The sequence below is a fragment of the Falco naumanni genome, chromosome 10, assembly GCF_017639655.2.
Source record: "Falco naumanni isolate bFalNau1 chromosome 10, bFalNau1.pat, whole genome shotgun sequence".
NCBI classification, from domain to species: Eukaryota; Metazoa; Chordata; class Aves; order Falconiformes; family Falconidae; genus Falco; species Falco naumanni.
The window spans coordinates 22,394,173-22,421,745 of record NC_054063.1 but is presented as its reverse complement, the minus strand read 5'-3'; the positions used below and the strand labels follow the sequence as shown (position 1 = coordinate 22,421,745).

At 54.0% G+C, this 27,573-nt stretch overlaps 1 protein-coding gene across 5 annotated transcripts; it reads left to right on the top strand.

Moving 5' to 3' along the window:
• Nucleotides 1–107: 107 nt before the first annotated feature.
• HELZ2 (helicase with zinc finger 2) lies at nucleotides 108–27,523 on the top strand. Of its 5 annotated transcripts, none has more exons than XM_040608602.1 (21): nucleotides 1,600–1,676; nucleotides 6,797–6,826; nucleotides 6,923–7,935; nucleotides 8,055–8,238; nucleotides 8,626–8,733; nucleotides 9,369–9,892; nucleotides 10,248–10,880; nucleotides 11,927–12,710; nucleotides 13,149–13,224; nucleotides 14,879–18,392; nucleotides 19,205–19,290; nucleotides 19,689–19,820; nucleotides 20,074–20,235; nucleotides 20,473–20,614; nucleotides 21,081–21,197; nucleotides 21,767–21,959; nucleotides 22,640–22,774; nucleotides 23,020–23,238; nucleotides 23,540–23,696; nucleotides 24,111–24,278; nucleotides 24,793–27,523. In XM_040608602.1, the coding sequence occupies exons 3-21, from the start codon at nucleotides 6,935–6,937 to the stop codon at nucleotides 24,915–24,917; spliced, it is 8,460 nt and encodes a 2,819-aa protein (XP_040464536.1). In that variant the 5' UTR covers nucleotides 1,600–1,676; nucleotides 6,797–6,826; nucleotides 6,923–6,934; the 3' UTR covers nucleotides 24,918–27,523. The 5 variants fall into 5 exon arrangements, with proteins under 5 accessions (XP_040464534.1, XP_040464533.1, XP_040464532.1 ...); XM_040608603.1 differs by lacking the exon at nucleotides 1,600–1,676 and adding an exon at nucleotides 1,936–5,002; XM_040608600.1 differs by lacking the exon at nucleotides 1,600–1,676 and adding an exon at nucleotides 108–297 and having other exon boundaries at nucleotides 6,797–7,935.
• Nucleotides 27,524–27,573: the final 50 nt, after the last annotated feature.

Here is a 27,573-nt window from a genome sequence, read left to right as displayed (position 1 = left end):
TTCCTTCAGTGTTGACAAACATGCCAGAACCCAGTCCCTGCCCCTCCTTCCTCCCTGCTCCTGCTGCCAGCAATGCCCCATGGGCTGCCTCTCAGCTCCTCGTTGTTTCCTCTTCCCACTTCTTTCAAGGATGAGCTTTTACTTCCCTCGCTGATGCTGGTTCATGTCAGGGCAGCCGCGCAGTATCACCAAGCACCATGTGCCCATCCGTCAACAGAGGGATTTAACAGTGTTGCTGTCAGCCCGGGAACTTTGCCTCCAGTGCCTGCAATCTTCTAGAGTCGCTCGTGGTTGGAGGTGCGTTATGTTTTGCCTGGTTGCTTTCCAGGGCTTGCAGCTGGCTGCTGGCATGAAGATAATTTTATTAAGTGGGAAGGCGGGGGCCTGGCCACATCGCTGTGTCGAGCACAGCATCCGCGCTGTAGCTTGGTGCTTTCTGAAGCGTCGTGTCCGGGCTGGTGAGACAATGCGCTGCCGCAGCCCCTGTGCTCTGGTGGGCATTAGAGGAACCTCCTGGGCCCTTTGCTTGGATGCCTGTGTTTTGGGGGGGTCTCAGGCTGCTGGTTATCTGTGTCTATCACCCTCAAATTCACAGCAGCACCAAACCATGCGTGGGGAGGATGTTGCTTTGTGCTGTGCTGGGGCTGTGCTGAGCTGCTGTGGGTTTGGCTGGGTGAGCTGGGAAGGGGTGATGCTGGGGGGCTGAGGAGCCCCCAGGCCTCGGGTGCTGAGTATCAGGGGATGGTGCTTTGAGCTGTGACATGTGCCTGCAAACCAAGGTGCAGGTTCTTGCTACTCAGGGTGTGGGTGCTGCTGCCTGGTACAATGTCATTTGCAAATGCCACTCCGCTCGCCTCAGAGCTGCTGGGAGGGCGGGGGGGACGTTGGGTTTGTTTGGGTTTGGGGTGGTGGTTGGTTATTTCTGTTTGGCTCGAGGTTGACCTTTCTGCAGTTGGGTGCTCTCAGGCCCGGAAAAGAACGGAAAACGAAAGTGGTGCTGCTGAACCGAAAGGAAACCTGCGTGCTTTGCCCCTCCCAGACGCCCTTTTTAAGCGGGGCCGTCGGGCGGGGAGGGGGGGGGGGCTGGCCGGGCTGGGCACCAGGGCTGCCGCTGGGCCGCTCCAGCATTCGCTTCATTCATTCCCCGGCGCCGGCCGGTACCGGGCTCTGGACAGAGGCTGAGTGCGGGAAAGCCCCGACCCCTCCTCAGGTGAGCAGCGGCTGTCGGCCCCGGCAGCACCCCGGGCAGCATCCCGGCAGCACCCCCCGCAGCATCCCGGGCAGCACCCCCGGCAGCACTCCCGGCAGCATCCTCGCAGCATCCCGGGCAGCACCCCCGGCAGCATCCCCTCCGCCCTGGGGGGAACCGGGGGGCTTGGCGGAGGTGGGCAGGAGGAACTCGTCCCCCGATGCTGGAGAAGGGGGACTTGGGGGAGCTGGTACCCCCGGGGATCGCCCCTCTTGTTGGCTGCGGGGAGCGCTGCTCCCCGATGCCGGCTGCCCCCCCCCCCCCCCCCCCCCGGTGCCGGTGCCGGCTCCCCCCGGTGCCAGCGGGCGGGGCGGGGCGGGGCCGCCGTGATGCAATTTCCGCGAAGTCCGGCCCCGGTTTGAATGCGGGGAGGCCCCAGAAAAGAAACCGCCGCCGGCAGCGAGTCCCCGGGACCCCCCCGGCAGCGGTGAGAGCGGGGCGGAGGGGTCCGGGAGCGGGGAGGGGGCTGCGGAGCCCCCTGGGGGGCTGCAGGGCTCGGGGTGCTCCCATTAGCCTTGCAGCGTTCTTTAGGGTGCTGCACGGTGTGGGGTGCTCAGCTCCCCCGTCTGCTCCTGCCCCGGCTCGCAGCATCCCGGCCCGCAGCATCCCTGCCCGCAGCATCCCTGCCCGCGCTGGATTTTGGCGGCGGGGGTGGGAGGTGATGTCAGGATGTGGGTGTTGGGGTGCAGAGCCCGGGGCTGGCAGGGGTGCGGGGTGCTGCCGGTGGTGAGCCACCCCTGCAGCTCGCCCCTCTCTGCGCCGGGGATGTGGTCTGGGAGCTGCCAGGCAACTTTGGATAGTTGGGTAAAGCAAATGCGATAGCTGGGGGTGCAGGTGCCTGGGGGTTGCATGCAAGCCGGGGGGGCAGCGGTGCTGTGGCTGGTGCTTGGCAGCGGCCAGGCTGGCAGAGCCATGCCAGCTCTCTGAGTGGGACTTGGAATGAACTGTTTTGTTGAAAAAGACTGTGGAAAGGAGGAGCCCCAAGAATTTCTGAGGCTGGTTTTGTTCAAGAAGGAAATACCAGAGGGGGTGCGGTTTTGGTGCAGCCGGGACGATAACCAGAGGCGATGGGGTGGCACAGGACAGCATCTGCGGTGAAGCTCCTTTTCCACCGGTGCCAAACCCTTCCAGCCAACCCAGCTGTGCCGTTCACTCACGGGGTGCTCAGGGATGCTGTGCTGGTCTCACACCGCTGCGCCAGCTGCTCGCAGTCAGGAGAGGAAAAACTCCCCAGGTGCCCAGGTCTGGTGCCCAGCCAGGACCGATAACTGTGGTGGGGGCTGCGGTCCCCCAAGGAGCACAGTCCCCCGGGTGTGCCAGTGGCCTGTCCCCATCCCCACAGAGGGCTGTCCCAGCACTCTGACCCATGTTGCTTGCTCTGATCGAGGGGCACTTGGCTTACTCCAGCATAGCATATTGCCTAATCTGTCAATAATTAATTGCGGCAAGACCTGTGAAGAAGGCCACTTTCCGGTAGGCTGGGATGGCACAGAGGTGCAGCACAGCAGGACTCGACCGCGGAGGCATGATGAGTGTTTTTCTGCCACCGCCTTGCTTCGACTCGCCATTTCCAGGGAAATGTGATTATCCCTGGCGTCAGCGCAGCCCCACGAGGCGCCTGCCGGGGGATGATGCTCGGACATAGTGTGGCCCGGCCCTGACCCGAAGTGTCTTCCCGAGCACGGAGGAAATGCCGCCAACGAGGCGATGGCGCGGTTTGGGCTGGGCCGGGGCTGGGCAGTGGGTGCCTGTGTCCATGTCAGTGTCTCCCGAGGGTCCGTGCCACCGGGGGAGGCAGATACTTGCCCCGCTGGTGCGGTGAGCGGGTGTGGAGCTGGGCACGCAATAAACTGGCTTCTCCGTCTGCCAGACTGACTTGTTTTGCCCATCAGTGGGATGCAAGTGGCTTCAAATGCCAGGCTGGGCTTTTCAGGACGAGTCTAAAGGAGACTGTTTTTTCTTAAAATGTATAAAATTCAGCCTGCAAATCACAGTCTGTGGCTTGCTGATAAATACTGCTCTCACTCAGCTCCCACCTTCCTCTGGGCACTTGGATTTTGCCCTGTCGACATGAGAGTTTTATTGGCAGGACAGCTACCATGCCGTACAGCTCCCCAAGCTCCCTCCTGCCCTGCATCTTCCCTCCGCCCGGGCTCGGATTGCAAAAGCTCCCGTAGCTTTTTCCTTTTTTTTTTTTTTTTTTTTTTTTCTCTTTCTTTTCTGGTATAAGATGGTTGTAGAGAGAAAAAGGCTTTAATTTGGTTTGAGTGATGGTGCTGTGTGGGGACTTTAAGAGGAGTTTGTACTTCCCCTTCCTCTTCCCTCCCACCTCCAGACCCAGATCATGTTCTGGCAGCTTGCTCAAAATCAAAGGCTTTCTTAAAAAAAATAAACAGCAAGGGAATTGACCCTTTAAAGGTGGAATATTCCCTCTTAGTTTTTTCAAACCCGGATGGTCTGCCTAGGCAGGAATACCAGACCCAGCCCAGCTGTCCTGTGCAGCCTCTGTGGGTAGTTCTCACAGCGTTTAACTGAGCGGGTCCGTGTCACAGGACCGTGTCTCTTCTGGGCGCTGCGCCTGTGGATGTACCAGCACCGGGAAGCTCGGCTCCAGCTCCGTGGAGCCGAGTGCCAGCAATCAGATTTCATCCTCTCTTGTGTGCATTACTGAGGTGTTTTGGAGTTTTCACCAGTGACAGCGTTGCACAGATGTTGCACAAGTCCTGAATGCAAGTGCCTTTCCCAGGAGGGCTTGTTGCAAGGAGGAACCTTCCAGAAGGAGGAAGGGGAAACGGTTATTGGAGGGAAACCAAAGTGTTCCCAAGGCTGCAGATGTCAGCCCCAGAACAAGCCCCGGTGCCGCTAGGCCAGCTTCAAAGGAGCTGAAAGGCTCTTGGAGGCTGAGCGTGACCTTGGGTCCCTCTCCGGGTGCTCCCGCTGGCTGTGGTTCAGCAGCAGCTTGGCACCCCCGGCCACTTGCTGCTGCGGTCCCCCCTGCCCCCCCCCCCCGCTCCTGCCCTCCCACCGCTGGACCTGCTGTGCCGGACCCTGGGAGCTGAGCCTGCAGCAGCGGGAGTCTGTGCCTCTGCCCTGGGCTCCGGCTTAACTGCAGCCGATTCCTGACCTCCCAGGGAAAGCCAAGCAGGAATTCTCCCTCTTAGCATTGCGATTTGCAGAAGGACAGTCTCCCCAGGCTGGCGCAGGGGGGATATTTGCCTCTGCAGGGGTTTCCCCTCCTGCAGCCATGCTCAGGGCAGACCACAGCTCCGCACGCTGCTGTCTCCTTTCCCAGCAGCCAGGGGTTTTGCAGGTGCTCACGACCCTGGGGGGTCTCAGCGAGAGCAGCCCCCAGGCACAGGGTCTGCAGCCCCATGCCAGTGCTGTGTAGCCTTCATTGTCTTGCTGGGGATCAGCGGAGCACCCCTTGGTGCACTTGGGCAGGAGACACAGCGCCCCACTCCCCCTCCGGCCTTTTTATTGCTTATAGGTGCTCTCCTATATTTTTATTGTTTTTTCAGTTATTTCATTTCAGTGCAAAGCATTTTTTCTACATCAGTTGGCAGTCAGGCAGCACCAAAACCTCTGTGGTGGCCCCAACCTTTTTTTTTGTGGCAGACCCAGAGCAAAGAAAGAGCTCTCGACCTCTGTGCAGCGTCTGGGCTGCAGAAACGGTTTTCTTCCAATGACCGTGACCTTCTTGCAGTCAGAGGCTGGGGATACTCTGGCTCTCCACTGGCCCCAGCACAGCTGTGGGTAAGGGATGCTCTTCCTTGTGCTGCGTTCATGTCCAGCAGCTCTGCTGGGCCTGGGTATGCGCAGGATGCAGCACATAGGTGATGCTGCCGGATCAGGACCGCAGGGGTCCCTGCAGGTGCTGTAGCTCTGGGCAGTTTGTAGGGAACGCAGGCGGAGCTGTGGCAGGGCCGTGCTGCCCGTCTGGCTATAAGCTCATGCTGCAAGCGCAGGAGTGCTGCAAGCAAAGGTTTGGAGACAAAGGCGCAGAGAGAAGTTGGGGTGTTTCAGCTCTCGCTGCGGAGAGCCGACGGTGTGGCACAGTGACCCGAATAATGGCAGAGTCAGCGTCAGCGCTGCCGTGGGACTCCACCGCGGAGTCTTGCGGTTTACTGAAACAGAAACTAGCACTTCTGCCCAGCGCCAGGCTCGCTGCCAGACCTTGAGAGATAAACAGGGCTGGTGTTTATCCACTGAGCGCGTGTCCTACCTGATGCATGGCAAAGTGGGATTAGGCTGTTTCATCCTAGCTGGGCAGCGGCTGGGTGCTATGGCGTGGGGATGGGATGCAAGGAGCTCACTAATGGTGAGCTGGGAGAGTGGGTAATGCTCCGGCTGCTTCCCCCTGTGGTCCTGGCTCAGCGTTTGCTGCCTGGATCTTCAGCCCAAGCAGCAGCTTCAGCGCCCCCCTGCCCACCTCCTCTGGCACCAAGCACCCCGTTTATCCCAGAGGTGGGGAAAGGAGTCTTAATTAAAAGATGAAAAGTATTTCTGCAGAAGCAGTGCAAAATTTGTCCCGCTGCTCTGTGGTCTGCCAAACTGCAGCAGTAAATATCGCTCTTCCCCTGCTTTGCTAGAGCCGGTCCTTCGTGGCTGTGATGCTTGGCTCAAGGCTGGTGGCTTTGCCTGGCAGCACACGCTGCCCACGGATCTGCCCCACCACGCTCCCCTCGGCCCAGCCGCATGGCCTAGCCATGAAACCCCGCAGCATCATTCCCAGGGATCCTCCTGGGCTCTGGTTACCCAGGAAACTGCTGGCAAAAGCTGGAGCCGGTGGCCGGGGAGGGCAGGGAGGTGAGTCACGGAGCTCTCCGGGCTGGGTGTTACTGAGCCGAGCCGTTGGCTGGAGATGCTGGCAGGTCCCTGTTCCAGCATGCCCATCGCCCGGCCTTGGGTGCCGCATCCGAGGAGCAAAGAGGGTGCTTGCTTTGTTAATTAATTCCAATTAATCTTTCATGCCACAGAGGGAAATGGGCTGGGCTGGAGCTGGGGTTTTCCCACTGGGCATGGGGCAGCGGTGGGGCTGCCCAGCTGGACCCAGGGGAGGGAACAGGAAAAAGAAAGAGAAAGTTGGCAGGAGCTAACCGAGGCGGGGAGGCGGTGGCAGCTGGAGGAGGAAGTTGAATCATCCGGGGCAGTGATCTGCGAGGAGGTCGGTGGCCACTGTGGGGCCCGTGCCAGGCCCTCTGGGGCAGCCGCTGCTGCAGCCGGCTCTCCCGGGTTGGGTGGTGGATGCTGATGGGCTGCAGGCTGCGGGACCGAGCCGAGTCCTGCCGGGAGCCCCTGCTGCTCCTGCGGGACACGGACCCCTGGGACCTGGGCTGGCGGGTGAATGGAGCTGGGTGAGCGGGTGAGGGCAGAGCCCAGGCACTTGGGTGCCGAGGGCAAGGGTGTCTGGTGGCTGTGGGTGCTGAGTGAGGCTCCTGGCCACTTGCTGGTGAGTGGCGCCGGGCTGTGCCGGTGCCTCGGCACGCGCCCAGCCAGGGACCAGCTGATGTTTCCTGCTAAGTCGCTTGTTCCTCGTTTCTTTGTCAGGCTTTGTGAACTCTCACCAATGGCTGGCAGGTACGTAGTGAGCTAGGACACGGCCACCCCATGGCACCTCCTCCCCCTGACAGCGCTTTGTAGGAACTTCCCGCCATTAATTTTGCTCCGCTCAAGCCAGCACCGAGGATGCCGACGGCAAACGGCCCGGCGGTGCCGCTGGGCAGCCTCCAGCAGCAGCTGGAGCTGCGCCTGGTCTGCTCCAAGTGCAGCATCAAGGAGAACGAGATCACTTACCAGCTGCGAGAGGTGGAGCACAGGTGCATGTATGAGATCCTCCTGGCTCGCTGCCACAGCCGCCGGAGCTCAGCCTGGAGGAAGGTGTCCAGGCGGCCGGGCTTCCCCAACCCGGCCCGCTACGCCGTCTGCCGGTACTACACAGCGGGGCTGGGCTGCAGCAGGCACAAGAGCCAGTGCACCTTCGCCTGGAGCTCGGAGGAGGCCATAGTCTGGAACTTTGAGAGGGAGCAGCAGCTGGAGCGGCGCCAGCTGAAGGCAGCAGTGCTGCAGGAGCAGCTGGAGGGTCACCCCGCCACCACCCCCAACCCCACGGCCAGCGCCGCCAGCGAGATCGCCAGCGAGTTCGGGGGGCAGTTCCAGGAGATCTGCAAGCATTGCTTCTTTGGCTGCCCCCAGCGGATCTCAGTGGGCGGCCAGGGGCGGCTCTGCAAGTCCCACCGGACCTGGGACCCCCTCCTGGTGCACGTGGTGTCAGACAGCCGGAGGAAGCAGCAGTACTCTGCCATCCGGCCCTTCCCCGAGTTCATGCCAACCCTCAGCTACTGCAGGTTCGTCTCCAAGGGCCAGCCCTGCAAGCACGGCCCGCAGCGCTGCCGGTACGCACACAGCGACGTGGAGATGGCCATCTGGGAGGCCGAAAGGGAGCATGGCCTGGTTCGCTCTGACCTGCTGCCGGCCGTGGGGACCAGCAGCACCAATGGCGAGCTGGTGGCATCCACGCCGATGCAATTCTACTGCCGGGTCTGCCTGGTGACCTTCAGCTCGCAGGAGAGCTTCGAGAGCCACTGCGCCTCCGTGGAGCACGTGCAGATGCTCTCGGATGACAGCTCTGTCCAGTGGGTACACCGCACGCCGCCGCTCGGGCTGACCAAGTTCTCGCTGTGTAGCAGGTAAGGCGTCCACCCAGTGCAGCGAGGGAGAGGGCAGGGGCAGCAGGCAGCCACCAGCTCCCTGTGGACCCCCAAGCTGCCAGGCATGGGTGGCACCTGGGATACCTCTCTCCCGACAGAGCAGAGGTGTGTGAGATGGGGAACAGCTGCACCAAGGCTCATTCCCCTGAGGAGCTGCAGGAGTGGATCCAGAGGGTGAAGGTTGCTGTGAAGAAAAAGAAGCAAGCGCTGAAGGAAGGGCTCTTGTCGTACCAGGACCGGCTCATCGCTGAGTATCAGATGTGCTCCAATGAGGTGTTGATTGTAAGTCACGGGTGGCAGGGTGGGTGAGCGTTGGTCAGGCGCATCGCGACAGACCTCATGGGTAAGAGCTTGGGAACAGGGTCCACCACTCACCTTTCTAACGGTGGTGCAGAAAGGGATGTTGCATCCCCCTTTCCCTCACCCCTTTTGAGACCCTGCTCAGGCTACCTGAGCACACTGCTGTGCCGGGTCCTTTCATTTCCCAAGGCTGCTGCGTGGGGACACTGAGGAGCGGTGGGTGAGGCCTGAGCATGGGGATTGACTGACCATCCCTTCTTGGGAGGATGTAGCGTAAAGGCAAAGGATGAAGCTGGCTCCGTGCAGGGCTCTGCAGTGTGTCCCTGCGATGCTGCCTTCAGTCCCGCTCCTCCTCTGCTTCCCCCGCAGATGGCTGAGCACGTTGAGGGTGTCAGAGTTGTGTGTAAGCAGCCCCTGCACGTGCAGTCGGAGGACAGGAAGATGAAATACTGCTGGAAGTTCAAGGTCCACTCCCAGGTAAGCCCAGCTCTGTGCTGTGGGGGGCTGTGAGCCGCTGGCAGCACCTGCTGTCCTTTGGGGTTTTTTGTTTGTTTCTTTAATTATTATTTCTGCAAGGAGCGTAAGGACAGGGATGTGGGGGTGTCTGAGTGAGGGTGTGTGTTGGGTATTGAGGAGCAGCTCAGGTGGTGCCCGAGCTGGGGCTGTACGCGAGGGGAGCAGCCACCACATCTCCTGTCTCATCGTGTGCGGTGGGGCTGGGGCGGACCCGGCTGCTCTCAGCACCTCCCACATATCATCACAAATAACAAGATTCAGCTGCTTCCCTGCCCAGTATTTTGTGGGTGTCGTGGGCAGGAACCTGGGTCTGATTGTCCTTTACCAACATAGGAGATTTCCCGTTTGAAGTAGACTGGCTCAGTTGCTGTAAAACTGGAACCTGGGATTCTTTAAGACCTTAAAATAATTGCTGTGGGGTTGCATGAAAAATAAGCTCCTTTAAGGAGAATGTCAAGTGGTGCTGTAGATCCAGCATGGCATTCGGTTCCTGCAGCAGCCTTCAGTAGGAAATGCTGCTGGGAGGACCTCGTCAGCCGCTGGGCTCTTCCCGTGGGCTGCCCTGACCATATCCCTGTTCTCCTCTCAACTGGCAGATGCCTCTGCAGCACGTGGCGCTACTGAAGCGGGAACCTGGAGTCAACTTCTACCTCTCGGGGAATGGGCTTTCCCGGGGCCTCCACTACATTCGGGGGGAGCACGTGGCCACCCTGGCCTCCTCCCCACCCGCCGCGCTGGTGGAGGTCTGCATGGAGTGCTGCACGCTGGGCATCTTCGAGCAGTGGGTGGTCTTTGACTTTGGCAAACGCCCTGTCCTCATGCAGAAGATCAAGGTGAAGGTGGGCCGGCGGGAGACCCCCCAGCACATCCCCAGTAGCAGGGAGAGCAGCCGCCCCGTCAACTTTGTGCGGTGGGATAGAGGTAACCGGATCATTGTTCCCAGCGTGCCAAGGACTGGTGAAGACATGGCTCTGCTGGCTAAGTACAAACCTCCTGCTCTTGCGCTGGACTACCAAAGTGAGGGTGGTGCCACTGTTCCCATCACCCGCCTCAACTATCGCGAGAGGATGCACAGATTCCTTTTCCGTGAGGAAGAAGCTGAACAGGCCCTGGTTGCCAAGTAAGTGCCAGGTGTGGATCCAGAGGGGTTCCTCCTTGCTGTGGACCGTGCTAACCCTTGGGGCTATGCTGCTGCTGAAACCTCCGTCCCTTCTGGGCTGGGTCCTGGGGCACCTTCCCAGAGAAGTGGAAACCTGCCAAGAAGGGTGGCTTGCTCTGTAGCAATAGGAGGGGAAGGGCTGGGTCTTGTCCTGTGGCCATGGATTAGCGAGAAGCACAGTTTCTGTGTGCTCAGGAGGCCAGCAGACCCTCTCTGGGTGTCGGTGGTGATCCTCCCTCTGCAGTGAGGGGGGCAGTTGCTGATGAACTGGTGGGCCAAGTTCTCTGTGGTTCATTTAGGTGTTTCCTCCTTTCAGACTCAACCTGCGGGTCCTCATCATGCTGACCCCCATGCTGCAAAGCCTCTCTGTGGGGATGAAGTTTGCCCTCTCTGGTGAGCTGTTTGCTGAAGTGCCTACCCCTTATAACCTCTCGCCGGACACAGATGAGGGGTACCTGCTGAGCAGGTCTGTGCCCACCGCTTTCCTGGCACTTGACCCACCTGTAGACAATCGGGTATATGAGGTTAGTGTGGAGCATAAAGCCACCACAGAGAAGACCATCTGGCTACAGATACCAAAGAGATGCTGCTTAGAGTTGAAATTCAAGCCAAACACCTCCCACAAGGTGGAGATCCAGTTCCAAATCGACCAGCTGCTGTTCCGGCAGTGGCATCAGGCTGTGGACCGCCTGTTGGATGAGAAGCTGGTCCTACCAGATGTTGCCAGTTGCTCTGTCCCCTACTCTCTTGGATCACCACAGAAAGGGAACAGCAAGCAGAAACTAGCCATCTCCTTCATCACGGGCCAGGCAACCACCAGCCGGCAGGTCCCACCTCTTCTCATCTACGGGCCCTTCGGCACCGGGAAGACGTTCACCTTGGCCATGGCCACCATGGAGATCCTCAGACAGCCCAAAACACGGGTGCTGATCTGCACTCACACTAACAGGTTAGCAGGGGGTGAGGGAAGAGGCCACCAGAGCTGTGGGCCGGGTCCAAGCAAGCTGGTCCATCACTTGCCTGGTGGGATGAGAGAGAGCCAGGGTGCATGGGACAGAGCTGAGCGGCCCTTTTCTTAGCATGCATTTCAATTACTTGTTTAAATAAATTCGTTTTTATTTGGTATGTCTTAAACTGCTCTAGCACATCCTGCTAGGAAGAACCCTGGCATGCATGGAAGTCTTTGGGAAAGAGGCAACAATATGCATTTTAAAGCATTATAAAATGGGGGTGGGCTTGGAGAGACAGTTCTTTCAGCCTCTACCGTGTGCCGGCAGAAGTAGAAAGCCATTGCCTGACCTTGCTGGGGTAGTGTTGCACTCTGCTTGCCCTTCAAAATGATCGTGCTCTGCACACAGGCCAATTTTTTTACTTTTCCAGGGAGGGTTTGGGGAAGAGGAAATGCAGATCTGCTCTGGCTGCCATTGAATCTGCCTTCAGAGAAACCAGGCCAAGATTGTTAAAATTAGAGCAGTTAGACTGAAAAGAGTGTCCACATCCGATCCTGCAGGCTGTTACTGCCTTAGTTTTTTAATGTATAATAGATGAGTGAGCGACTGCTAATCCTGGCCTGTTTCGGGCTGTCTGCTTGCACTGAGGCGTCTTCTACAGATCTCATGCCACCCGCCTGGGCTGCGGGTGGTCAGCTGTTGGAGGAGAGGTCTGGTGGCTTGGCCCTAGAGAGCAGCAGGGCCACAGATTTTGTTAGGCACGTTGCGTTTTTCCACGTGAGCATTAAGACATGCCCTAGCCTCGAGTATCAACTCCTGTTTAAACCATACCCTCAAAACAGGCTTGGAACCGGGCACCGCGTGAACACCGGTGTCTTTGCGCGTACGTGAATACCTCCTGTGGCAAGTGTGTTGTCAGCCAAAGCTGGGGAAGAGTTCGGGTGCGGGCTGGTGAGTGATCAGATGGTGCGTTGGAATGATGGTCATAGCATTTGGGAACAGCACTAACAATTCCTTGATGGTTTCCCCTTTTGTTCCCTTCCAGTGCTGCTGACATCTATATCCGGGAGTATTTCCATAACTACGTAACCAACGGGCATCCGTGGGCTGTTCCCTTGAGGATTATATCCACAGACCGTCCCATCAACCTGACGGACTCCATCACTCAGATGTATTGCTGCATCTCACCAGACCAGCGCTCCTTCCGCCACCCCACGCAGGTGGAGATCGACAGGCACCGCATCATTATTACCACCTCCATGTTATCCAAGAACTTGAAAGTTGCCCCTGGTTACTTCACCCACATCATGATCGATGAGGCTGCTCAGATGCTGGAGTGCGAGGCTTTGGTTCCACTCTCCTACGCCACTTTTGAGACCCGGATTGTCCTCGCTGGGGACCACATGCAGATAACCCCAAAGCTGTTCTGTGTTGAGGATGGACAATCTGCTGATCACACCCTGTTAAACCGACTCTTTCAGTTCTACCAGAAAGAGAAGCACGAAGTGGCCATGAAAAGCAGGATCATCTTCAACGAGAATTATCGTTCCACGGCGGGCATAATTGAGTTTGTCTCCAAGCACTTTTACATCGGCAAAGGCAATGCTATCCAAGCCAGCGGGAACATCCCACCCCATCCCGAAATCTACCCGCTCGTGTTCTGCCACGTGTCTGGCGTGGCTGAAAGGGATATGTCCATGATTTCTTGGCACAATGCCTCTGAGATAATACAAGTGGTTGAGAAAGTGAAGGAGATCTATCAGAGGTGGCCAGATGAGTGGGGTGTCCGAGATCTGAAGAGGATCTGCGTGGTCTCCCATGGGATGCAGGTAAGTAGGAGAACCATGCGTTTCCCAGCTGAAGGGGCTACGCTTGCTGCTGACTGCTCTCTAAACACTCCCAAATAAATTCTGGACTCTTTTTACAATAAACCTGTCTCTTGTGCTAGTAAAAGTAGGGAATCTGGGATCTTGCATGCCTTCAGTGTTTTTTTGAGGCGCTCTCCTTTTGGATAGTATGTCAGGGGTGGTGGGAGCAGACATGCCTTGTGGTGGGATGGTTTAGTTGAAGATCTTCAGCATCTTCCAGGCAGGTCAGCTATAGGGCAGAGTGGGAGCACTGGCTGAGGTCATCCCAGGACATGTGGCTGCTGTTGAGTAACTTTCTTGGAGAACCTGCAGCTGAGAAGGGTGAGGGACCTTGGTGTTGGGTGGGAGCCATTTCTGAGCTGAAACTGTATTCACTTGTGCCTCTTTCTTTCTTACCAGGTTTCTGCAACAAGACAAGAGCTGAGGAAAAAGCAACTGCAAGAAGTGGTGGTAGAAAACTATGAAAACTTGCCAGGTTTGTGTCTTGTGCAATAGTTGGTCGTGCCTGGCTGCGTTTTGAGGTCTTCTGTGTGCTAGGGAGAACTTCTCCAGTCATGTTGATAGACAGGAGAGTCTATAGCAGCCACAGCCACTGTGTCATGGGCAGCGGGAGGAGACACTGGGTGGCTAGCAGAAGTCTTTCCACCATTTTAACATTGTCCTCCTTGCTAAAATGCAAAATACTGGCTGATCTGGTGGCAAAATACCTCTCTGGAAGGGTGCATGCGGTGTTGTTCGGCAGAGCTCCCTTGCCCTTCCCTGTGGCTCTGCCACCACTGCAGCTGCCGCAGCCCACATAGCACTGATTAGATGGGAGTGCCTGGAAATCCTTTGGCTGATTTCCACCCCCTTCTGGTTGGTAAATCTTTGATTTCGTCTTTTCCTTAATAAGATTTCACACCAAATTAAATCTGCACCCAACTGTCAACTTGTTTCAAATATACGAACGTTGCTTTGTAGGAGGGTGAAAACCCTGTAAATGCGATCCCAGGGACTTGAGCATGTGTGAATCATGTGAAGCCCCAGATACCAGTGGGGGAGGCTGGTAATAGAAGGGAATTGAAACCAGGATGGCCTGTGGGTACCAATCGCAGCAAAAATCACAGAGCGACTCACTAAAGGAGGCGTCTGCTGCTCTGGATGACGAGTGAGGGATAGGGCTGTTTTGTCCTCAAGGACTTAGTTTATGACTCACCCATGTTTTTATTTTTCTTTTTTTTCATTATTATTGTGCAGCTGGGACTCCTCATGGTGAGATTAACTGACCCCTGGGGTGTGTTTCTGATCTCCACACCCTTTCTTTGCAGTCTCTTCCCAGCTCTGAAATCACCAGGGTGCCTCTCGCTGTTTGTTATTTGTTATGCGATCAGCAGAGCCGTCCTTGAGGGGAGAGGGATTCTGGCGAACGGTCACTGCTCATGTTCCTGCAAGACCCTCGGTTCCCTGAGGAGTTTGGGATTCACAGAAAAGTCTGCCCATGTTATGAGGAGCAGCTGGCGGGGGCTGCCGGTGGCACTGGGCATGCAGGGGCTGCTCCATGGGCACTGACAGCTGCACTGGTCCAATTCCCTGCCTTTCTCCCGTCTCCACGCTGCCCTTCCCTCCCTTGTGTGTGGGTGGTTGGTGGCCTTGTGGCGTCCATCCTGGTTCGTGCCTGGAGGCCCTCACAATCCCCAAGAGCTGCTTTATTCCCAGATAACAAGCAATAGGACAAGAGGAAATGGCCTGAAGTTGCACCAGGGGAGGTTTAGGTTGGATATTAGGAAAAATTTCTTCACCGAAAAGGGTGGTCAAGCATTGGAACAGGCTGCCCAGGGAGGTGGTGGAATCACCACCCTTGGAGGTGTTTAAAAAATGTGTAGATGCGGCGCTTAGGGACATGGTTTAGTGATGGACCTGGCAGTCCTGGGTTAATGGTTGGACTTGATGATCTTAAAGGTCTTCTCCAACCTGAATGATTCTATGGTTCTGTTCAGATCAGGTGGCTCCCGTGACTCAGCCAAGAGAGGCTACATCAGCCCACAGCCCTGTAACACAGTGTAGATGGGCAGAGCGCTGGGCAGCATTCAGACAGGGTCTTCCCTGTTGGGTTCCTGTGAGTGACTTCTCCCTTGTCCCCTCTGGTGCAGGGCGGGAATTCCGGGTCATCATCATCAGCACAGTCCACACCAGTGAAAGCCTGCGCCTCTCAGCCTCCCACCACCTCGAGTTCTTCAACGAAGCCAGAGTGCTCAACACCATCATGACCCGGGCTCAGTCACTGGTTGTTGTGGTGGGGGATGCCGTCGCCTTGTGCTCCCATGGCCAGTGCAGCAAGGTGTGGAAGCGCTTTATCCAGCAGTGCATTGAGAAGGGGAGCATCTTCCCGGAGAACCTGACGATGGCTCAGATAAAACAGGCTGCATGTGACAAAGAGAGCTGGAGCAAGAGGAGCCCAGAGGGCGATGAGGAGGACAGTGACACGGATTCCTGGAGCTCTGAGGCTGAGAGCATGAATCCCGATGATCCCATCCTCCAGGAGCTCTTAGATGAGAGCAAGAACGTGCTGGTGACGGTGTCTGAAGAAGGGCTGCTGAACGTGAAGTCTGAGGCTTCAAACCTGTGGAAAGACAGGCAGGAATACGTCAGCTTCTCTTCTCGGATGATGCAGGAGTATCTGCACATGCACCCTAAAATGTACAAGAGATGCGAGCTGATCAAAGAAGGGTTTGACAGAGCTTCTGCCTTCACCCTCAACGACTCCCCTGCGATGACCATTCAGATCAAAGGCAGAGTTCACTGCGGGACAGCCTTCACGGGGGACGAGGTGCTCGTGGAAATCCTGCAGAACATCACGGCTGACAGCGGCAGCCACCGCCCTCAGGGGAAGGTGGTGGGCATCTTAAAGCGCGCAGAGAGAGAATGGACCTTCATCTGCATGATGGATGAATTTGATCCCCGGGTGATGATACCCATCGATCCCACTGTCACCAAAATATTCGTCCCAGGGCTGAAGGAGAAACCCAACGTCATTCCCATCCGCAGGCTTGTCAATGGGAAGTACAGAGTGATCAGCTGTGAGAAGATCAGCCAGGAGATGAGGAGATGCCAGTTATTCTGCGTCCAGGTTATCTCCTGGCGGGAAGGGTTTTACTACCCTTTGGGAATAATAACGGAGATTCTGCATGCAGCGTTGACGTTGGAAGAAGGCTTAAAGATCCTCAACTTGGAGTACAGTTTGGAGAAGAAATACCCATCTGCTGTCACCAAGGAGTTGGCCAAATATGCCTCGAGCAGCAAACTAAATTTCACCAAGGAAAACCTGAAGGACTGTCGGAAATACCTGACCTTCACTGTCGACCCCAAAGGTGCCAGGGATTTGGATGATGCTGTCAGTGTTAGGGATCTCGGGCATCACTATGAGATTGGGATCCACATTGCAGACGTGGCTGCCATCATTCCCAAGGGCAGTGCCTTGGACCTGGAAGCAAAGAAGCGGGGTGTCACCTACTATGCTCCCAGCCAGGAGCCTCTGAGCATGTTCCCACCCCACATTAGCCAAGATGTCTGCAGCCTCCTGCCACAGAAAGATCGGCGTGTGATCTCCTTATTTGTCACGGTAGAAAAGACAACGGATCGGATGTTAAAGGGAGTCTTCACCATCTCTGTGATCTGCTCGGACAGGCAGCTGTCCTATGAAGAGGCAGAGCTCTGCATTAAGAGCCACTACAGAGGAGCGTCAGAGCCCCTGCGTTTCGATACCCTGGAGGACTGCATAGCTGTGGCTTATCACTTCTCCAGGATCCATCGGAAGTTTCGGCTGCAGGAGGACTGTTTCTATGACCGGCTGGATGAGGAAAGCTCCCCAGGTAACAGGGGGTCCCATCAGATGATAGAGGAGTTAATGATTATGTTCAACAGTTTTGTGGCTGAGTTCCTCACCAACCAGGAGGACACGAGAAATGCCACTCCTCTCCGGTGTCAGTGTGAGCCGAACCCTCAACAGTTATCACTCATGAAAAACAAGTACAGCCACATCCTTCCTTTGTCCATCCATCTCTCGCACCACCTGGGAGAAGTGCCTCCCAGCCAAGACTCCTCTAAAAATGTGAAATTCAGTCTCCTGGCCCCCATCTGGCAGCACCTGCAGTCAGCTGCTAATCGGCGTGACTTCCACAAGATGCTAGACCTTGTCGTTACTGATGACATCCACCCGAAGCTGGCCCCCGTGGCCCTGGAGTTCAGGAGGCTACTTGGCCGCTCCTATTTCAGTCGCTCCAACTCCACTGTCCAGTCAAAAGTGGGCCATTACTCCCTGCACGTTGACTCGTACACCTGGGCTTCCTCTCCCATCCGCCGGTACGTGGATGTTGTGGTCCAGCGGCACCTTCATTCTGTGCTCCACAAGAAGCCCATCGTCTATTCTTCGGATGACATTGAGTTTCTCTGTCGTGACTTCAACAAGAAGAATTCCCAGGCAACGACGTATGAGAAGAGAGCCCACTGCCTGCAGATGGCCACCCAGCTGAAGGACCAAGCCCTGCAGAAGGTCGCCTTTGTAGTGGATATTGAAGGGATGAACAAGTATTTTAAAGCCCTGTTTCCACTGAACAAGGAGAGTCTTCCAGATCCCCAGAGAATTAGCTACAGGTCTCTTCAGCTGATAGAGCAGCCCGTGTTCATCGAGGAGCGGAACAGCATCAAGCTCATGTGGAAGAGGAGGGTGTACTCCATGCAGACGATGAAGGAGCACAGCCTGCGGGAAGGACCTCTCTGCGACTGCAGCGTCACCCTCTTCAGCACCCAGACTTGGCAAAACGTGCTCACGGCCATCAGGAGAGAGGAGTTTGAGACCGCTGCCTCGCTCCTGGAGAAGAGCAAGGAGCTGTACCGGCGGCACGTGGGCCGGGTCAGGAGGAGCCCATGCTCACACTACATGGAGGTGTCCCTGGAGCTCAGCGCCGGCGATGTGCTGCAGTTCCAGCTCACCACCGATGTCTACCGGGGCTTCCTGGTGCCCTTTGTGCAGCTGTGGTGCGTGATGCCAGGCTTCGACATCTGCCTGCAGCACGCAGAAAAGCCCGTTGAATGCTTCTCTGCCTACGCCACCCTGCCATCCAAAGACAAGTACAAGCACGTAACGGAGTACAGCAAGGTGTGGATGCAGATGAGCGCCATAGAGTCTGCTTCGTGTGCGGTGGACAAAAATGACTCGATTATCCTCCATGATGTGCAGATAACCTGGGCGAGGCAAAGGACAAGCAAAGGACAGCTGCAAGGCAGTTTTCTCCTAAACAAAACGTTTTTGGAGGAGTGCTCTATTGAAGTGGACTTCAACCACTGTTACTTGTGCATTCGCTTGGGTGGGCTGAAGCTTGGGAGCCTTCAAAGCGATGAGGAATGCCTTAGCCATGGCCTCCAGAATCTGACTCTTCTTAACAAGGACAGCTCGGAAGGCAGACTTGTGGTTGATCCAGATACCTACACCTGGGTGGCTCACGGGGTCACCGAAGAGTTCAGCGACAACGCCAAGTCAGACAGGACTAGTCAGCACACTCTGACCTTTTACATTCACTCTATGTCTATGACGAACATCCCTGTGGAAATCTCACAGGCGTCTGCCACGTTCACAGTGGAGCTCATACCAAAGATGCTGCCAGATATGTAAGTGTGCTCAGCAGTTGCGCTCTGGTTAACCTGTCCATGCAGAGTGACTGCTTCCCATGGGACTCCTTTGCTGCACCCAGATGGTGTGGCTGATCCTCTGAAAGATCTGTCCCTACCCAGCTCCGGCTGGCCGTGCTGCTGTGCTGCTGTTTGGTGAGGGTGGCAGCATGGCTCAGATCTGTTCTCCAGATGGTCTCTTGCTTTTCTGGTTGACTTTAAGAATGGGGAGATAGGGGAAGGTGCCGTGCTGAAATTTCCCTGGGCATCTGTTTCTTATGTTACTGGATTGCTGCAATATGTGTCATAAAAGGCAGGGTGAAGCACTGGATCAGGATTTGCTTAGCAGAAGTGCTCCCTGATTTCTCAATCGTTCCCCTTTGTTGTTGCTGTGAAGCAAGATCGGCTCTTATTAAAGCAGAGCTGATGTCTGGTTTGCCCTTCATTGTACACGACATGGACTGCTATGCATCCACGGCTGCTGTGGCTTTTTCAGGGCAGAATGTGCTTCCTTTTTGTACCGTGAATTTCAGGGAAAAAAATGGAAGCTGGGCCGTAATAAAAGGGAGCTGGGACAGAAGTTGTGCTCCTTGCTCTCAGCATCTTTGCAGGCTCAGCTCTTCAGACGGTTGAGAAATAGTCCCAGATGCAAAAGAGCAGAATCAGAATTGTTTTGGTTTAAGTTCCTTGTGAAAGCATTTAACGTAACACCAAAGCAGAGCAAAAGAATGAACAAGACAGTTGTATGAAGCTGTATTACAAATTTTGCTGTTCTATGCTACATTCCATTCATTCTTATTTTTCTCTGTCAGACGGAAAGAAAAGGCAATCTGGAGGCTCAAGCATGCCTCTGAGCTTGCTAAAAGCATTGCCCTTGGCCATGAACCTCCTAAAAAAGGTAGGTGTAAATATTTGCCACTCTTGCCTTGTGGCTACTTGCTTTCTGGCTGGGCAGATGCCCTGGCAGCTTCCATGGGTCCTTGCCATAGGGGTTGTGCTCCCAGACCAGGTGGTTCCCCAGCCAAGGGGAGGAGAGGAGCTGCTAGCCTGGGAGGGTGAAGGTAATATGGGGTGCTCTGCTGGAGAGTGGCACAGGTGATGTTTTAATCCCCAGGGCTCACAGAGAAGGCTCATGGGCAGAAAGTCTTGCCACGGGACAACTATTACTTTTGGGTGGTCTTTTTAGGTAAATGGGCCCCAATTGCTTGGTTCTTGCTGCATCCTCTGTTGAATCGCTTGTGTGCTGTCTTCAGTCACCTCCTTTAATCTTGTTTTCTTGGCTCTTTGCTTTAATAGAGACAGTGTCCAAAATCCTGCAGCAAAAATGCTTTGATCTCCCTGGCAGCCACAGGAAGCTTAACCAGAGTCAGAACCAGGCTATTCTAAATGCTCTGAGAAAACCCTTCACGCTCATCCAAGGCCCACCAGGTAAGGCTGGGGGGGGGTGGGGTGGCAGGAGTACATGCCCACTTTGTTATGAAAGGCAGGTTAGAGTTAATCTGTTGCTTTCCGTAGGACCTTGGTGAGACAGGAGAAGGCAGCGTGGGTTGGCATCACCCACAGCTGCTCAAGGCAGTCTCCTCAGTTCTTGATTTTATTTCATGGCTCATCACCCGGATGCTGACCTAGAGCACGGGTGTTGTGGCTTGAGTGTTCTCAGCAGCCTCCTTGTTTTTTCTAGGCACAGGGAAAACCATTGTTGGAACTCACATCGTCTACTGGTTCCATAAGCTGAATGACGATACCGTCAAGGAGCAAACACTTTCCCCTGAAGAAAAGCCCAAGGGGCAAAAGTGCATCTTGTACTGTGGCCCATCCAGGAAGTCTGTTGATGTTGTTGCTGGTAACTATTGGTTTTAAGTCCCTGAAGAGGCTCATACTGGGGGGAGGGAGATCACGTGGCCGCAGGCAGGAGGGGGGAAAGCAGGGCTGGTCCTTAGGGAAGACCCCTCGCTGCTGGGCGAGGACCGGTGAAAGTGGGGCTGGTAAGCGAGCGGTGGGGAGGAGGCGAGTGAGTGCGCGCCCTCTCAACATCGCCGGCGCCTGGTGCTGTCTGAGCAAACCTGTCCTCCTTCCCCAGAGATGCTGCTGAAGATGAAGAACCTGAAACCGCTGAGGGTGTATGGGGAGGCCGTTGAGGCAATGGAATTCCCGTACCCGGGGAGCAACCGGCACTTCTCCCGCAAAGCCTTGCGGGATGCAAAACCAAAGCGTGAGCTCAGGTAGGACTGTGTGGCCCCGCGGGCTCCAAGGGTGCTGGGGAGCAATGTTTCCTGCGTCAGCAAAGCTGAACAAGCCAGAGCAAATGCAGGTTCCACTCCGCTACTGTGGAGCAGCACTATGAACCTGCTTGATCGTTAATTTTTTCAAGTGAAGGTGTGTAGCCTAATGTAGCGCCTAGTCAGGAAATCCAGGTTGTCAGAAAGATCCTAGATGTTTTCCTCTCTTTTGAACAGCTCTAAAAGTCCCTGACTTTATTCCTGCTTTCAACCACTAAAGAAAAGCGATTGTGTTTTGTATCCTTGAGGGTCAACAAAGAGTTAGGTCAGTAAGGATGGAGCAGTCTAACTGTGACTTCTTTAGCTCATGGGGTTTCTCTGCATAGGCAAATGTGGTCTGCTTTGCTGTAGAAGAGATCACTTCGGTCTGTGCTGGGGGGAAATATTTATATGTTAACTCTTTATTCAGCGAAATAATCCTGCATCATCGCATCCGGCGGCCACCCAACCCTTTCTGTCAGTATATCTGTAACTTTGACGCTCGGATGAGGAGAGGAGAGCAGATAACAGAAGAAGAAACAAGGAAGTGAGTAGAAGGAGACCCTGGTGAGAGATGGCTGACTCTGGCCGTGTGCCACCCCTGAAGCGCTGCCTGAAGGAGCACGGTGCAGCCACCTCCACCTCTGCGAGAAGAGGTTTGGGCTGTGCTTGCTGGCTCTCGGCTAACTGCGTGGAAGTCAGCAGATTTGTCCTGGCTCATGCAAGCCGAGGGACTAGGTGAAAACATCAAGGCAGATTAATAAGATGTGTGTTTGGAATGATGATAAAAAGTGATTAGCTTGGGGTTAGTGGTACAGTGCAGAGCCTCAGCATCACTTCTGCTCTATTCTGTTGTCTGTCCGGACTAAAAGTTGTATTATGTGTGTGTGACACTTGCATCCTCCACCCTGAGCCCCCTGCCCTGCTGAGTTGAGATCAAAGTACCTTTCCTACAGTGTCTATCCAGAGCCTTTTTCTGGGAACACCAGCTCATCCTGGGGAGGGAGATGGAGCCCTAATAATTTGGGAAAGTATAGCCTCTGCTTGGTTGCTGCACGAGGAACCTGGAGATGTTTCTCTTATGCATAACCTGGTGTCTTCTGCATTGACCACCAGGTACAAAAATCAGTTGTCGGCTGCTCGTATGTTTGAACTGGAGGCCCATGATGTCATCCTGTGCACGTGCTCTGCTGCATCGGCCACCTCCCTGGAGCAGCTCAATGTCAAGCAGATAATCATTGATGAGTGTGCCATGTCCACAGAACCCGAGACCCTCATCCCCTTGGTCAGCCACCCCCGTGCAGAGAAGGTCAGTCTTGGTAGTATCTATGGTGGTGTATCAATATTTCAGCCTTCAGGGATTTGTTTCTGGAATGGCTGTACTAATGACAGTTAAACTCTCAAGGCACAGAAGGGTACGTGCAATACAGAAGTAATGTCACTAGATGCATAAGCTGTACGTTATCAGTTCATATCACATAAAGCAGAGTCATAAGAACTGCTGTAGGCTTGAAAGCTGCTGTGAACAGTTGCATCTACTCACCTCTCTGCTATGTGTATCAGCTCAGCTCCTTGTCTTCTAAGAGTTACACCCATACTGTCTCCTCTAAACTTGCTCTTGGCTTTCTGCAAGAGAAAACAAGTGGTGGTGTGGCTGGATTTTTGGTGCTTCTTTACAGGGTGGGTATCACTGCCACCAAAAAATGTGCTGTGCACCCAGGTACAAAGTATTAATGTGACAAGAAGCATAGAGTAGATCTCAGTAGACTTACTTCGTGATATCTTTCTCCTGTCAGATGGGAACAAGGCTCTGCATTCTCTGGGTCAGGATCTTTATATAATGTCCAACATGGTCTTCAATTGAGGTTGCTGTAACTGTAAAGTAAATAAGTAGCAATAAATGCCTGTGTACAAATAGCCTTTCAACCAGCTGATAGCCTTCACCAGTGTCACCGCCCTCATAGCTGAGATGTTCACTCTTTGTTCCAGGTTGTTTTGCTTGGGGATCACAAACAGCTGCGGCCTGTGGTCAAAAATGACCTCTGCAAGAGTCTTGGCATGGAGACATCCCTTTTTGAGCGCTACCGGAATCAGGCGTGGATGCTGGATACACAATACCGCATGGTGAGACCCTCACAATGGATTGTCTTTTCTCCGTCACAGAAAATACTGCTGTCAGGGCTTACCTCCCGCCACTGGGAAACGTGTTCTGTATTACTGCTTCCCCTTCCTAGAGCAATGAATCATCCGCTTGCCCGGTGCCAGCTGCAGCACCAGGGTGCGGAGGTGAAGCGTGCCCGGAGAGGTGCTACAGGTTGAGAAGTTCCTTGGTTTTTGTTCACCTCAGTTTCTCCCCTTTTCTCTGCCAGCACAAAAGCATTTGTGAGTTCCCGTCGCAGGAGTTTTATGAAACGCGGCTGAAAACATGCCCCCAGCCTCATCATAAACGCAGTGTCTTCCACCACAAAAATAACAACTGCTGCCCGATCATCTTTGGGCACATGGAAGGGAAGGAGCAGAGCCTCATGATTTCTACTGAGGAAGGAAATGAGAACTCCAAAGCCAACCTAGAAGAAGTGATGCAGGCGGTGAGGAGGGTCCTGGGGAATCTGGGGATATGCAAAAGGGAGGGTGTTGCGCTGAGTGACTCTGGGGATCGTGGAGGGATGATATTAGCGATACAGGATAAGGATCAGTGGGGAGATCTGGCGTGGCCTCCTGCCTGGTGCCTGCCCAGGTCTGCAGCACGCCACGACGGCCCTGGCCAGGGCGGCTGTAGGGGAGCGTGACCCAGAGCAGGGGGAGCAGCACAGCCAGGCACCTTCGCTGCCCGGGGACAGGGCGCTGGAGAGCTGGGCCCCAGGTGAGCAGGACCCTCGGTGTCCCCAGGTGAGGATCGCGAAGCAGCTGACACTAGATGGCACCATCCAGCCGGAGAGCATCGCCATCCTGAGCCCCTACAGCGCCCAGGTGTCTGAGATCGGCAAGAGCCTTCAGAAGGAGGGCATCAGCGGAGTGACCACCTGCACCATCAACAACAGCCAAGGTGAGGGTGGCGGGGGCGGGGAGCCTTGGTTCTGTGCTCTCCTGCCTGCCCCAGGACCGAAACAACTTCTCCCAGAGACAGCCTTCCAGCAGGGTCCTTTCAGCCAGGGAGAAAGCATCCCTAGGCCAGCTTTCTGGGTGATTTGGGATTATAATAAATCCTTTGGAAACCTCTGGAGTGTCCAGGCAGGGTGAGACTGCTGAAGATAGGAAGGTGGAGGATGTCTGGAGGGGTGTTAAAGAACTCTCGTAACGTGCTCCTCGAAGAGCAATGACTGGGAGCCCGATGGCCTCCAAAGCTGGAGAAACCCAAATTGTGGCTGCAGCTCTGGTGGTCTTGCTGTAGAGAAATGAGTGTCTTGAGGGGTGGCCAGATGCTTCCTGCTAAAAAATCTGGTTCCGTTCCACTTTCTAGGAAGTGAGTGGAGATACGTGATCCTGTCGACTGTACGCTCCTGCCCCCGATCAGAGATCGATAGAAAGCCCACCAAGAGCTGGCAGAAGAAGTACCTGGGGTTCGTTACCGACCCAAACCAGGTCAACGTCGGCATCACGCGCGCTCAGGAAGGACTCTGCATTATAGGTGGGTCTCCTGGGAGTGTGCGCAGGCCGGCAGGGGAACAGGATGCCTGGATAAAAGGGTGGAGATCCCAACTAGTACAACTGCTGGTCTTGCTTTATTCTTTAGACTGTCTGTGGTGTTGAAGCTGGGCTATCTGGACAATCTGGGCAAAGCAGAGATCGTGCATGGCTCATACACCGCATGTATAATTAGTTTTTCTCACCCTCTGGTTCGGACCACGTTGTTTCTGTCACTTGTGTGCTAGAGCTCTCTCCTAACAGAATCTGGCTGCATATTTTCCTCCTAATCACGCGGGTGTAGGCTGTGATGTGTAGGGAAGCTGCTCGCAGATATGACAGCTCTGAAAAGGGAGCTGGGAATTTCACAGAGCTCTGGCTGAAGGAAATATCCCTGCAAGTTACCCAGCACTGTTAGGCTAGAAATGTTAGCCAAAAGTTCCCGTGACCGGTCTGTGATGCTATCGACCAAGCCTCTTGTGGCCACTAACCCACTGCCCCCATCCCTGTGCCAACAGGGAACCGGTACCTCCTGGAGTGCAACCCGTTGTGGAAGAAACTGCTCCAGCATTACAGACAGCACAACTGCGTCACTGCAGCCCAGGGGATTCTCGTCAGCAAGGTTTCAGCCTTCCGCCGATGAGGATGGTTTGTACCTTGATGAGCTTGTCCCGCTCTGCCTGAGCTGCGTTACGTGTGCCTTGGGAAGGACACAATCTTTCCATTGTTTAATGACCTACAGAGCCAAATGCAGCGGGGGAGCCAGGATCTGCCCCTGCTCGGTGACAGCTCAGCTTCAGTGCGTGCTTTGGCATCTTGGGTTTTTTTTAATCAGTGCAACCTTGGACAGGACCTTTCAGCTGTAGCAAACCAAAAAGCATTTGAAATGGATGGCTGGGTCTGTGACTTTGATGATGATACTATTTTTTTAACTGTAAGATTTTCAGCGGAGCCCCCATCCTCTCTGCCAGTGCAGCTGCGCTTTGGGGACCAAATACTCAGTCCATTCGCATGGAGGGTGGAACAACCGCGCAATGGAGCCACACGGCAAGCTGCGATTTGCCATAGAGGACCAAAGTTTCTGAGTACTACCACTCCTTTTAAAACTAAGGCCAGGGAATTTTTAAGACTTCTCATTTCTCAAAGCAGAAAACAAATTTTGTTTCTGTTGTTTTGGTTCTTTTTTAAATGAAGGAAAAAAGCAAAGAGACAATGATGCACCACTCTTTGTCTAGCCGAAATGCTGTTCTCTAAGCATGTAAATATCACAGAGCCAAGGCCAAGTTGATTTTGTAAATAGATTTACTTATTCTTTGTACAAAGGATGTTGTCCTCACCAGTATAAAGTTAATGAAAAGTGAGGACCACTCCTACCAGGAAACATTGGAATTTGTAAGCATATTTTAAACTGTTCTGAGTTTTATCTGAAATCTCCTACAAGAGGCCCCCCCCTTTCCTACCCAATATTTTTTTAAAGCTGCTTCTAATTTATTATTTTTTAATTCTGTGAATTTGTTTCACAGTCTTATGGCATAAGTTTTTAAGAGCAGTGATGGAAATTTGTTAAATATACCACAACGTATATGTGTATAAGGTTGTTGGGTTTTTTTAATTGTTATTTTAAGTATCCAAACTGCTGTGAACTGGAAGCTGTGATTCATTAGAGAAGGCTGCTTTTGCCCAGTAACGTATGGCTGATACAGATGTATAGTGGTGAAGCGGTGCTCTCTGCTGAATCATGGAGCTGCTTTTTGAGGCATGGTAGTTTTGAGGGAGGCTGTCTTTTATCTCATTTCAATTCTGAATGTATGAAGTGCCTGCCTCAGCTCTCCCCAAGACCACACGCCTGGCTGTCTCTAGATGTTCACGTGGGATGGAGCCAGGATGCAATCGCAGTGGTTGTGCACCAAGGATATAGCGTGCTGGGACACGAGTCCTCCTCAGCATAAGTGATGGGTCCCCGTGACTTCACAGCACGATGGCAGGGATGAATTTTATGCTGTGTTTGCAACCGAAAATGCAGCATGGCTCTTCCCAGTGTGGTGGAATGTGCAATAAGAAAGTGTTGTGTCTGGAAGAGTCCTTGGGTAACGCTGTTTCTTCTCATGCGTTTGTGTTAGACTTGACTCAAGAACCTATGGAGAAATTTTGTTGTTCTCTTCCTTATTTGAAACTACCTTCCTGCACTTCTGCATTTGGTGGGTTTGATTTGTACGCTAGAGACCACCCAGGCTTGCTCTTGTCTTTCTGAAGCATGATAACAAGCACATGGTTGGTGACGCCACGAGGGACAAAAGCCTATGGGAAGTACTTCTTGCTGGTTCTAAAGGTGCTTGACAAAAGCTGGTAAGATGTAAAGTTCATTGTTCCTCTTTGAAGTTATCGTGGCTGGGATCTTAAAAGATTCTACGCTAGCCTGATTTTGCAAATATTGCAATTCCAAAATAAGCTTGTATGGAAATCATTTTGTAGACTACTGAAATGCAATCTCCAAGATGATGTGGAGAATCACAAAAGATGCTGGAACTGTTGGGATAAATACTTATCATGGTGCCAGCATAATTCCAAAAAAGTCACCCTGGTCCCATTAGAACCAGCAGGTCTCATTTTCATGACCTAATGAATAGTCTCTCCCCTGTTATTTTTTTGCTGGTTATTTCATTACATGTAACACAAACGAGGAGACTCACCCCAAGCGTAGTGGCTCTTAGCCCAACACTCTTGTGTGAGGTTTAGCTGTGTGTTTGTATAGACTGAGAAAGAGATTTCACAAAGCATCTCCCTTTGCCCTCAGCAGGGAAAAGATGTTTACTGCTTCTCCTTGGAGGGTAAAGGCTAGACTGAATGCTTTGCATGGTCACCTCTGTGTTGCAAGACAACATACTTTTTGTTTTTATTTTCCCCCTGAAGATGCATTTTGTGACTGGTGTTTAGAAAACGCTGCCCTAGACCACACAAACAGCAGTAACAGCCAGGCTGGACTTGGGCTCTTTGGGCTGAGAGCAGGTACCTGTAGAGTTGGTCATGCAGCTGCAATAGTCAGGGAATAGCAGAAAGTGCAATTAATCAACCTTTTTATAGACTGTTAGTGATGGCTAAATATCATGTTCTTGTTCTTACGCTCATAGATAGAGAATCATATAAATGAATAAGAGAAAAGAAGTTCAAAGTAGTCCGGTTTCATTTGCACACAGAGCTTTGAATTTACTTTTGAATTTTATGTTCAAGCACATATTCTTAAAATACTTTTAAAAAAATACGAAACCACCAAACCTTTGATAATTCCGATAGGAAACCAC

Bases quoted from the DNA above. Each gene is read 5' to 3' on its own strand.
- HELZ2 (XM_040608600.1), top strand. From the start codon at position 6,935: ATGCCGACGGCAAACGGCCCGGCGGTGCCGCTGGGCAGCCTCCAGCAG. The intron at 13,225-14,878 runs GTTTGTGTCTTG...CCTCTGGTGCAG, and splicing joins AAACTATGAAAACTTGCCAG to GGCGGGAATTCCGGGTCATC. The intron at 18,393-19,204 runs GTAAGTGTGCTC...TTTCTCTGTCAG, and splicing joins CCAAAGATGCTGCCAGATAT to ACGGAAAGAAAAGGCAATCT.